Source organism: Hemiscyllium ocellatum, chromosome 3, assembly GCF_020745735.1.
Source record: "Hemiscyllium ocellatum isolate sHemOce1 chromosome 3, sHemOce1.pat.X.cur, whole genome shotgun sequence".
Taxonomy (NCBI): Eukaryota; Metazoa; Chordata; class Chondrichthyes; order Orectolobiformes; family Hemiscylliidae; genus Hemiscyllium; species Hemiscyllium ocellatum.
In genome coordinates, this window is record NC_083403.1 from 82,354,724 (window position 1) to 82,367,779 (window position 13,056).

Genomic DNA, 13,056 nt, shown 5'->3' on the forward strand with positions numbered 1-13,056 from the left:
GACCCATTCCCCTACCGTATTACTCTACATTTATCCTGACTAATGCACTTAACCTATACATCCCTTAATACTATGGACAACTTAGCATAGCCAATTCACCTAACCTGCACATCTTTGGATTTGTGGGAGAAAACCGGAGTACCTGGAGGAAACCCATGCAGACACTGGGAGAACGTTCAAACTCCACACAAACAGTCGCCAAGGTTGGAATCAAACCTGGGTTCCTGGTACTGTGAGACAGCATTGCTAACCGCTGGGCCACCGTGCTGCCCCATGTTTTCTCATTTAAAAACCTCCATGTCAAAACATCCCCAATAATTTGTATTTTATCATCTGAATACTAAGTTCATCTATTACAAGATTGGATCGTTGCTTTCACAGTTTTACGCTTATCAAGTTGATTGTCTATTCTGATCCATTCTATTAATGTTCAGCATTCCTGGGTCAGAAACAAAATAACTGCCTTTGGGTAATAAAGTTATGTGCAGAGAAAAACTCTCAATGCCTGCCTAAACAATGTACCCAAACCTTCAATCCTAGAACATCACCCCTGTTATACTTGTGTTTTCCCTTAGTTTCTGTCACACAAATTCTTCCCAGTGCCCAAAATCAAATCAGTTCTCACAGCCTAGAGAAGCAGTGGGCTTTTCACTTCACTATTTTGGACTAGATTCAAATCCCGGTTTCAGTGGTGAATGTACACTTTCTACTTACGCCTTATAATTTCCTTTCTGGAAATCATTATCCCAGATTTACATTGAACACTTCAGCTTTTTCCCCTTTCCACCATTGTCTGGTGTTAAATCAAAGATGTACGAATCCTTTTTCAAATTTAGTATCAAAAACTGTGTTTAAATTCGATTTAAAAACAGTAAGTATGTAGATCCCTGCAGTAATCTTGCAAAGAGAGCTTGTTGAACAATTTGTTTTTATTATGGTCTGATTAAAGGCAAATGGCAATCTTCACACTAGCACACAACTGAAGTGGTCATTCAAATAAACAACAGCCAATTAGCAGATAGGTGGCAATGGATGGTTTATATTTTAAACGACTTGTTGTTAAGTTCAACTTCACTCACTGCAAGACAGCTCAAGAGATCCACAACAGCTAGATTGTGAAAAATAACAAATCTTGTCTCATATCTTTGAGTTTGAGTTTTGTTCCTATCCTGAATATAGCCTTTTTTTGCTTTATACAGTTTACCATTAGACTGTAAATATGGGAGGGAAAGAGGAGGAACGGGATTCGTTTCATCCTCAGAATAATGAAAAAACACAGTAAAGCAAAACTGAAATAGCTTGTGGGATACGATTTCCGAATGAATCATCTAGGAGGCTGCGAATCCTGCTAGGTTTCTCCAGCTCTTTTTTTTCCATCCGGTACTCTTCGTTATATCCAATGCAGAGATTGGCTCATTAAAGTTATTCAAAACTAAATCAAAAACATCACGTACCTTGTAGTATTAATTCAAGTATTCCGGCTAACAAATACAATATTCCAAATCATGTTCTGGTAAGCTTTGCCAACATTTTCTAACTACCTAGTTACACATTTTGTAACTACGTTTGACCAGCAACAAAATAACATGAATGAATAGTTGTTATTCATTTCGAGTCCGTCACAAATGTAGGAAGACAGACACTTTGGAAGAACCCCGGAATTGAGCTGAAGACACTTTCGAAGCGAACAGCTGAATTATGAGATGTAAATTACCCTCTTCCCTAAGGACGTGCATCCTTACACTCTGTTGTTTGACTTTTTCAAAGAAAATGTTACCATGGTTTTTAGATTTATTTAAGACATCTATTAAAATAAATGTAGGAAATAGACGACTTCATGATTCCTAACGCTTAAACTACAACGAGAAATTTACTAGCAGCAAGATCATTTCAATTAAAAAACTATTTGAAGGGGACGTTGATGATTTACAGTTCGCGACATTTTCAACTGAACTTTTTTTTTAAAAAGTGTTTAAAATTCAATGTACTATCTAACTGATTCTCCCACATTTATCTCTTCTTGGTCGGTCATCACCTACCGGAAAAGTCTGAAGAAGTTTTAGCAAAACTGCTCAGCCAAACCAGACCCATCACTCTAAGTAAGATCGCGTCCAAACGTGAGGAACGCACATCTGGAAGAAACATCCTTGAATCAATCGCAATTTGTTTTCTACCCTCACGTTCCTGTTCTTTTGTCAGTTATTCATTCCAGAAAGTCGTGTTTCGAATCTGGTATTTCACTTTTGTGCCTGCAAGTCCCATTGCTGGAACACAGTTCGGCGGTGAATACTCGGGGCGTGTAGAGAAAGTAAAAGGCGAGTAGCGCAGCTCAGTGACTTCAAATGAAACTACTAGGCTTCCACCTGAAACAGCAACTTCCCGGCAGGTCCTAAAGCCCCTCCTTTTAACACCTTTTCAGGATATGCCACTGTGCAACTTTTCAAATTGGTGTTCTACCTTAACTACTTTAATTAGTTTAGGTTTTTAAAACTCCTTATTTAAAAATCTAATACTACGACTTTATTCACTTTACAAGATATAGATGTCCTCCTTCAACATTATCTTTTACACAGCAAGTACATTTATATTAATACAGACTAGTTGATAGAATGAGCAGACAGCTGGCAGATGAAGGTTAATCAGATGTAAAGATGGAAAGACAATATAAAACAAAAGATACAACTCTAATATGTGCATAATTCAATGTACATGGCAGACCAGTTGAGAGCAATTAATACAGCATACAGTATCGTCAACTTTATTTAATAGGAGCAGAGAGTACAAGGGCATGGAGGTTTGGTTTATCTGGTATTAGAAACTATTTTGGCCTCAGCGGGAATATTGTGTCCAGTTCTGAGCATCACACTTCAGAAACATTTGAAGGTATTGGAAAAGCTGCAGAAAAGATTGATGAGAATGGTGCCAGAGATAAAGAACTTCAGTTAGAAAACTAGACTGGAGAAGTCAGGAATGTTTTCATGAAAATAAAAGAGAAGGCTGAGAGAAGATATGATTAAGGTAAAATCAAAAAGGGATTTGACAATAAACATAGAGAAATTGTTCCCACCCATTAGGAGACTGTGAATGAGAGGAAACACATTTAAAGTAATCAACAAAAAAGCAACGTGTCTTGAAGAAAACCATTTTCATGCTGTGATTAAGCTCTGGTATGCACAACCATAGTACGTGGTGAAAGCAAGTTGAATTGAGATATTTAAGAGGGAATAAATCGTTATCTGTAATGAAAGAGTTGCGGGGAGTATGGAGTAGGATAGCATTAGGTGAATTGCTCATTGAGAGGAGTGCAGACACATTAGCCCAAATAGCCTGCTTATGCATAATAAAAAAATCTGTGAAGGTTTATTGATTTGAACATTAATCTGCAATGTTGGAATAATTTTAAGGAACATCTCATTAATTCACATATGACAATCTCTTCCGAAAATATGTTTTCTTACCAGAAGCCCTCACTCTTAGGCAATGCTTTCCTAAATGATTAGACTTGTTTTCAGGGCTCTAATTCACAGAACAAAAAAATCATTAATTTCAAAAATTGTTGGGCTGCCAATATATTTCAAATGTTCATTCAGTTACTCATTTAATCATTTATACATTAATTTATTTGTAATATTTTATTTATACTGATGAGGCAGAATATTAGCTATGCAAGAATTGTCATTCCATGTTTAACATGATTGTGAAGAGTGTTACTTTTCATTTATATTTCAAAATAATTAATAACTTATGGCATTTCCAGTGCTGTAAAATTCAATTTGTTATGGGCTAATTCCAGTGCAATGTAGCACAATAAATTACTGCAGAAAGTAATCTGATGATCAGGTAATACTAATAAATTGTCAATGTGCCCAACTGCATCAGCTAGGGATGCAGGAGGGCTGGTAATATGATAGGCTAAGGTTTTGGGAGTGAGATTACTATCTTCCTGTTGCATGACATGCCAGCAACAGGGAATTTGAAAGCCCCCATCACATATCGGCTGCTAATTGACTCATGAATGACCAATCATGGGACACCTTCTGCCCCTGTGCTGCTTTGTCCACTTTGGGAATGTCCACCACAGCATCAGTACCAGGTAAACTATGACGGTTTTCCAATGTCTTTTATGGGCCTTCTACTTTGGTGTTCTATAGACTACAGATGAGTAAGAAGCAATGGCTGCTCCTATGATTTTCAAGAATGAGTCAAAAGAAGACACCGCTCCCTCCAAACAGGTCAGAGGCAAACTATCTTTTTTTGCTTTCAGTCCCAGTGTCATCCAGCTAGCACAATGAAACTGCACCAGTCAATCTCTCTTGTCCTGAAAGTTCATCAAAGTCTTAGTTAGAAATGATAAACAAAAACAGAAATTGCTGGGAAAACTAAGCAGGTCTGGCAGCATCTGTGGAGAGAAAGTAGAATTAATGTTTCAGGTCAAAACAGAAATTTGAAATGATGATGTGTACTGCTGATGGCCATAAGCAAAGTGACAACTGATATTCTCTGCAACAACAAATATCGAACTATCTCTCACCCTTCATCCTGATCATTCTAACATTTTTGAAACATCAGACATTTGCCAAGAAGTCTCTTCCATTGGCTAGCTTAGTGGTATGCCCCTTGTTTGATAACTACTGCTACTTCACTCATCATCTCTTTATGAATCATAAGGGATTTTACACCATCAATGTCCAGGTATTGACTGACCAAGAGTTCAAAGTCATGCAGATTAATGTCCAAGTAAGTATGATTTCTTCATTTCAAGTAAATCATCTATGCTGTGGTTATTTCAAAGTAAAGGCAAGTAAAAATAACTTTCAGGATAACAAAGTCATTCACTGTCACCCTGGTTAATGATACTATTAAGACAGTCTTGAGACAGTACTGGAGAAATGGGACTGACTGGTGAAAAATTCCATGGAACTGACAGCCTGCAACTTGAGGTTCAAAAAATAATGCATTGGTTTTGAATTTCTAGAATTCCCTAGATTCCAGCACAGTTTCCAAGGATTAGAAAGTAGAAAATATAACTCTGCAATTCAAGGAGTAAGACATAAAGCAGTAAACTAAAGATAATTTAGACTAACACCAATAATAAGCAAAATGCTAGCTTCTATTATTACAGATGTGGTTACTGACACTTAGAAAATCACAATTTTCTACTGACTCCATTAAATTATCAATTAGGAATGTTGTCATTCACAAAAGGACATTTTTTTTTAGAATGTAACTGGTAGGATGGATAAGGGGTAGCCATTTAATGCACTCTATTAGATTTTGAAGATGTCTCAAAACTAGTAATTATACAATAAATCTCTCTACCTTTCTTCTGGCCTTCAAAATTTTCTCAAAGCCTATCTCTTCAATCCTAAGTTCAGTCACTCTTCACATCTGTTCATTATTGGCTCACTGTTGTTTTTTTCTGTGTGTGTATTGGATGTTTCTGTTAAAAGCAATGTTTAACTCCAGATCTCTGTACTTCCTCACTCTATCCTTACTTTTTAAATTTAATTTTGCATTTAATTTTGTACATTGAACTACTAAATACTTTTTTATTTGTACAATGTGTTATTAATTCCAAGTATTCAACAAGAATAGGGAAGAAAGGCCAGGCCATTAAGATTTATTCTTTGATTAGCTAATGATTCTCCATGTGATTAGTTGTTTCATTCCATATTATTGTTGAAAGTAATATATCAAATAAGAAAAGATTAACTAGCCTATCATTTTTCAGGCAATCCTACATCATTTTTTTGAAATTGTTGAAGTGTTTGAAGTGCCTTTTGACAATCTCCAATCATTGGGAAAATTTCCACAGCAATTTCCTTTACAGTACATGGATATTTGCAAGTTGTAGTCACAGACTACATTATTTCCTCACTAGCTTCCTTTGGATCTCCTAGGATCTTCAGATATAAATCATAATTGCTCAGTGATTTATCCACCTTTCATTTGAGTAACTTAAAGTGATCATTTTTGGAAAGTATGAGAAAGATTAACAAAACCATATTGTATTATACTTAAAGCAGATATGTATTTGAAGAGGAATCCTTGCACATTCCAAGAGTACAATTCTTACAAGAACAAAAACACTTCATGAGACTCTAAGTGGACAAGAGTCATCTCACTCACCACAACATAATATTCATGCAGATGAATTTGTCTTTCATTATTCTTTCATGTGTACGGGTATAGATATTATTTGTTACGCAGCCCTCATGGTCTTTGAACTGAGTAACTTGCTATACTATTTCAAAAGGTAGATGAGAATCAACATATTGCTGAGGATTTGAAATAATAAGTAGGCTGAATTGGATAGGAATGGCAGACTTCATTCCTAAAAGGCATTAGTGATTCAGATACATTTTTATATCACACAATGTTAGTTTCACAATCACCATTACTGACACCAATTTTATATTCCAGATTCCTTCATTAAATTTCCACCAGTTGCTTGTGAGACTTGAATCTATATTTACCATTAGCCTGCCCCTCTGGATAACTCGGCCAGGAACATTAGCATAAATCCATAACATTCTTATCTCTGATTAAATTACTGAATTTGCTAAACTACAAACATTTGTGATTTAGTCACAGATTACTTCAGGATTAAGATCTGAATTTAATAATCTGGCAGACACTGGATGTACTACAAGTTACAGATGACCATCGTTTAGAATAGATATTTGCGGAATATTTTCTTCAGTAAACTCATAAAAAGGGTTGTAGTGCAAGTTTCCTCTTTAAAATGCCAGCCATGACCTCACACCAAAGGAAGGATGTAAAACTATTTGTTAAGTATGGATTAGGTAATGAATGTCTTTAGATGAATGTCATTAGTATGCCTTAGAAAGCTTAAATAAATGTATTAAAAATGCTTAAAGTAAGCAAGTTTTTTTAAGCAGAATGGTTAAAAATGTCTGAAAGCCACAGAGAAAATTTCAGAAGTCAATTCAAATGTATGATCTTTTACTCACCCATTTTGCAAACAAATGGAAAAAGAGCAGCTGCCCAAAACTTTGATTTTCCTGCTCCTCAGATGCTGCCTGACATGCACCACAATCTTGACTCTGATCTCCAGCATCTGCAGTCCTCATTTTCTCCGAACAGTAATTAATGCCAAGGATGAAATGAGTTTGTTGTTTTCATGTCCACATGCATTTTTTAGTGTGGAATCAAATTAAGAACAAGAATTGCAATTATTCTATCTCACTTACTAGATTGAGAATCTTTTCCACAAACTGATTACCAATGTGGCACACTTCATAGGACAAGTAACAAGTATTGAGTTCTATTCACCAGATTTTATTTAAACAATCTACCTTTCAAATTATCCAATTAGGAAAACACTGGTATTTTAAAATCTTTCCTAAACATCTAAAATTACACTTCATTGTTCTTTGCCGCTTTAATACGCAATAACACTATAGTTTGCATGGTTTCATTCTCAAAATAACAGAAGTTTACTTAAATTCAATCTATGTAGCTGCTGTCTTCAAAATACAATAACACAAGCATCGTACATTAGACTAAATGCCTTCAATTCAATAGTTAACTTACATTTTCACGGTAAAATAAACCAGGAGGAAATGTTTCTGACCTCTATAGTAATCCAGTAGCTTACGGTGCAGAGTAACTCCATAAAAAATAGAACTTGCACATTTACAGAACCCAAAAATACAACCCTCTGAAATCCCTCTCTCTCTTCCACATCTTTCCATTTTGGACATTGCACTGCCCAGTCAATGAAGTCTCCCCTTCAGAAATGAGTAATGAAAAATCTGATCATAAAATTGATTACCACGCACACTTCTGATGAGGTTAAAGGTATGATGCCAGTCGACCTCTTCTGCCTTTGTACAATATCAGAGAAGTCAGCAATATCTAAATTATTATTTTTGAACATTATGTAAATTAATAAGTATAACCTATAGAAGATTAAAAGCGTTCACTGCATTGAGTCTACATTCCCTAACTAATGTGTATTATTTTTACCAACAACTGATTTAACTTAACTTTATGTTTTCGTTCATCCTGATCACAACTTAATCATGACATTTCTTTTGTTTTTTTTAATCTTTTCTGGCTCATTTTCAAAACACCAGAATGTCTACTAAGGTGTTATATAGATTAGAAAGATTTCAAGGTTCACTGTGGTGAATAAACTGACTACAGCTGGGAATGATACCAATTCTGTCTGACTTGATTGGACTGCAAGTGATCTCAAAATTGTACATTTCCAAATTTTCCTTAGTATTAAATAGTCTCTGCTGAAAAGTGAGCAAGTGTGGATGCTTAATAAGGGTGTAACATAATTGGTTGTAATGGTACCATCATCAAATAATGCATAGCACTCGATTCTAACTCAGCTAAGGCAAGATATGTAACTTAACAATAGGCTTCTAATGCTTTGGGAACAGTTTTCAAGCCCTAATTCTAGACACGAAGAGGAATAAAGAAAGTTAAAGAAGGAAAAATATAATTTAATGTTTGAAGCCTGTTACTGCAATAATTTGAATTGATATGTTTATTTTGAAAACTACATTCCTTTATTTGATTGCTATTTAAGGCATGATTTAATCACACAATCCAAAAGCAAAAAAAGTAACAAGAACCATAAAATTACCTGATTTATTATAGTAATTGAAAAAAAAAAGTCACTCTTGGAATTCAAAACTTCTCCAAAATACCTATAGAATTATAAACATCATTACTTAATGAAGTGGATGAGAAGAAATGACAGCAAGTGGTGCAATTCTGTTCTTGAGATTGTGAATGGGCAAGTTTTCATGAGTTCTTGCTGAAATGTGAGCATTGATGGCTGGGTCAGCATTTAGTTCCCATCCCTTACTGCTCTTGAAAAGGTGGTTGTGAACTACCTGGAACCACTGCAGCTCATTTAAGTAGGTAGACTCACAAAGCCGTTAGGGAGGAAGTTTCAGGAATGTGATCCAGTGACACTGAAGGAAAGGCAATATTTTTCCATAAAGGATGGTGAGTGGTTTGGAGGTTACGGTGCTCCCAAATGTCTGCTATCTGTCCTTCTAGATATAAATGGTCATGGACCTATGGTAAATTTCAGCACTGTGCCTTGTACACAGTATACACTGCTGCTACTGTGCATCATTGATGAGGAAATGGCTGCTTGTGGATGTGGATGTCAATCAAGTGAGATACTTTGTCTTGGATGGTTTCAAGCTTCTTGAATGTTGCTGGATCTGCAATTACCTAGGGAAGTGGGGAATATTCTATCATAATCCTGGCTTGTACCTTATAAGAAATCATGAGGTGCATGGATAGGATAAATAGTCTTTTCCCTGGGGTGGGGGAGTCCAGAACTAGAGGGCATAGGTTTAGTGTGAGAGGGGAAAAGATATAAAAGAGAGCTAAAGGGCAACATTTTCATGCAGAGGGTGGTACGTGCAGGGAATGAGCTGCCAGAGGAAGTGGTGGAAGCTAGTAAAATTGCAACATTTAAAAGGCATCAGAATGGGTATATGAATAGGAAGGATTTGGAGGGATATGGACCAGGTGCTGGCAGATGGGACTAAATTGGGTTGGGATATCTAGTCGGCATGGACGAGTTGAACCGAAGGGTCTGTTTCTATGCTGTACTTCTCTATGACTATGATTCTGTGGCTCTATGACAAGCTTTGGAGAGTCAGGAAGTGAATTAATTGCCTCTGACCCAGTCTTGCTGCCATAGTATTTATATGGCTTGTCCAGTTCAGTTTCTGGTCAATAGTAACTCCTCAGATGTTGTTAGTTAGGGATTCAATGATAGTTTTTTTAAAATTCATTTGTGGGACTTGGGTGTCACTGGCTGGCCAGTATTGATAGCCCATCCCTATTTGCCCTTGAGAAGGTGGTGGCGAACTTCTTGAATCGCTGCAGTCCACTTGCTGTGGTCGACCCACAATGCCGGTAGGGAGGGAATTCCAGGATTTTTACCCAAGGACTGTGAAGGAATGGTGGTATATTTCCAAGTCAAGGTGGTGGGTGGCTTGGAGGGGAACTTGCAGGTGGTGATGTTCCCGAGTAACTGAGCCCTTGTCTTTCTAGATGGAAGTGGCAATGGGTTTGAAAGGTGCTGTCTAAGTTCTTTGGTGAATTTCTCCAGTGCATCTTGTAGATAGTACTCACTACTGCTCCAGAGAGCTGGTCATGGAGGGATTGAATGTTTGTAGATGTGGTGCCAATCAAGCGGGTTGCTTTGTCCTGGATGATGTCAAGCTTCTTGAGTGTTGTTGGAGCTGCACCCATCCAGGCAAGTGGGGAGTATTCCATCACCAATGCCATTGTATGTCAAGAGGCAATGGTTAGATTCACTCTTGTTTGAAATAGTCGTTTCCTGACACTTGCGTAGTGTAAATATCACTTGTCACTTGTTAGCCACAAACTTGATGTTGTCTGGCTGCATTTGGAGATGGACTATTTCAATAGCTGATGATTTGTAAATGGGTGTTGAATATTGTGCAATTATCAACAAATATCCCCAATTTTGATCTTGTGACGGAAAGAATATCATTGATGAAGCAGCTGAAGATGGTTGGGCCAAGGACACTATCAGCAGGAACTCCTGAAGAGATGCCCTGAAACGGAGATGATTGACCTTCAACAACCAGAATCATCATCTTTTGTGCTAACTCCAACCTGTGGAGGGCTCCCCCGATTCCTGTTGACTCAACTTTTGCTAGTGTTTCTTGATGTCAATTCAATCAAATGTGGTCTTGATGTTAACAGCAGTCACTCTCACCTTGTTCATTCATAAGTGAACCACTTGAAATGCTTAGTCTTTGATACTGCCTGCTATTTATGCTATTTGGCACACATATTACCTGTGCTGTAGCTTCGCCAAGTTGACACCTCATTTTTAGGTATGCCTGATGTTGTTCCTGGCATGCCTTGCTGCACTTCTCATTGGACTAGGATTGATCCCCTGCCTTGACAACAATGATAGTGGCAGATATGCTGAGGTGAAGTTGTAGATTGCATTGGAGTACAATTCTGTTCATCCTGATTGCCCTCATGGATGCTCAATCTGACATGTTCGATCTGTTAAAAGGCTATGCTGCTTAGTGTGGCAATCATATCACAGAATAGACTGGACAGTATCCTCAGTGTGAAGATGGGACTTTGCCTTCAGAAGCAGTATGTCACATATCTCAATACTGTCATGGAAAGATTTATATGAATCAGGTTGTTTGATGAGGATGAGGACATTTGTGTTTTCCTCTTTTGTTGTTTCCCTTACCATCCGCCACACCCCCAGTCAAACGTGTCATTCAGCACTCTGCCATTGGTCTGAAGCTGAGCTGCTCAGCCAGTCTTGGTAATGGACATTGCAGTCCCCCACCGAGAATACATTCTGCCTATTTACCCTCAATTGCTCCTCCAAATGAGGTTCAACACTGCCAGCTGCTGGGGGAGGGGTAATCAGTTTGGAGGTTTCTTAGCTTTGTGTAATTTGATGCCATGAGACCTGATGAAGTCCAGAATCAATGTTAAGGATTCTACTGCAATCCCCTCCAGAATGTATGTAACTGTACCACCATTTGTGCTGGGGTGGTGATAGTATTGTCTGTCACAATGTGAAATAAGATTGCCTGAGTACTACTGCCAGACTGCTGCTTGTCAAGACAATGGGACAGTTCTCCCAATTTTGGCACTAGCCCTCAGATGTTGTTAAGAAGGATATTTCAGGGTTAATTTGCTGTTGTTGTTTCCTGTGCCTAGGTTAATGCCTGGTGGTCCTTCAAGAATTTGTAGTGGTCAGATGTCACTGCTTAGCTTTGTAGGTCATTTCAGAGGGCAGTTGAAAGTTAATCAATCAATGTTATTGTGGGACAGGAGTAGCATGTAGGCTCAACCAAGATGGGCAGTTTTCCTTCCCTAGGCAATGGTTTTATGGTCTTCATAACACTTTTAATTCCAGAATTTTCTAAAATTCAGTTCCACATGGAATTTGAACCTGCACTTTCCAGTACATTACCTGCGTCTCTGGGAAATCCAGAGGGAGCCAGGATCAAAAGATCTGGATGGTAGAGATCAGAGGCTGTGAATCTGAAGCCAGATAAGTGAATGCGTGAGAACTTAGTGTGAAAATTATGGGGTAGAAACTCATAAATGGCAAGGGGAATTGAAACCTATAGTTATGGAGCACAGAGGCTGGGTGGGATAGATCAGAGACTGGGAATCAGGCATAAATAAGAAAGTCTGGATCACTGGGAGATCAGAAGAAACCTGTTAAAGTGGAAGAATGCGGTCTGAAAAACTGGGTTAGTCACAAGAAATAGGGAAAGTGAGCCAATGGAAAACTGACAGGAAGAATCACTGAAATGGGGGTTGTAAGTAGCTGGTGGGCCAATTGTGGGACCATTGAGGAGGAAGGGAGGGTGACTGATGTTAGGTAATATTGGTCATGCTAGTGGGAGATCACAGCTTGGATTGGTGTGATTAGCTTGAAGATCGGGGGAAATAGCTGGTTGTACCAAAGGGAAGGTTATCATGGTGGACTGAGGATAGAAAAGCGATGCCAAGCCTCCTGCCTTACAAACAATGCTGAAAAGGAACGTAACTCCTGGATCCAGCGGGTCTTGCCTTCATTTAATTGCCATACTTAAAGGGAATTAAAATTTGTGCCATCGAACCTCAGTTGGTCATCTACCCTCCATCCAGCATCCTCTACTAACAAATGGCTGGTTCTTGGAAGGTTGGCTTTAACTTTGTCATGATTAATGTTTTTACATCCGACCTGACCCAATGTAATCTGTTGTTGGATATTAAAATTCCAACCATAGAATCAAACAGAAAATAAGGACGCCACTTAGTCTATTGTTAGCATATCAACTCTTTGAAAGAGATCTCTAAACAATCCCAATCTATTTAGCTCTTGCCCAATGCCCTGCATTCTTTTCTTCTGATCAAGATATTATTCAATTTCCTTTTGAAAATTACTACTGACTCTGTTGCTATGATGCCTTTTAAGCAGTACATTTCAGATCATAGCAACTCAGTGAAAAAATGATTTTGCCTCATTTTTTTTCCATGTTCATTTTA

The 13,056-nt window shown here is 37.8% G+C and overlaps 1 protein-coding gene across 4 annotated transcripts in view; it reads right to left on the minus strand.

Moving 5' to 3' along the window:
- LOC132806371 (protein eva-1 homolog A-like) overlaps nucleotides 1–13,056 on the minus strand; it is a 399,357-nt gene that overhangs the window by 368,336 nt on the left and 17,965 nt on the right. For 2 of the 4 annotated variants that reach the window (XM_060821244.1, XM_060821237.1), the window contains exon 1: nucleotides 2,040–2,325. The exons of 1 other annotated variant lie outside the window; for it this stretch is intronic. In XM_060821244.1, coding sequence (XP_060677227.1) covers nucleotides 2,040–2,145 — 106 coding nt within the window. In that variant the 5' untranslated portion in view covers nucleotides 2,146–2,325. Of the gene's footprint in view, nucleotides 1–1,454; nucleotides 1,543–2,039; nucleotides 2,326–13,056 lie in introns of those variants that run through there. One more of the 4 variants, XM_060821243.1, reaches the window with a different exon arrangement.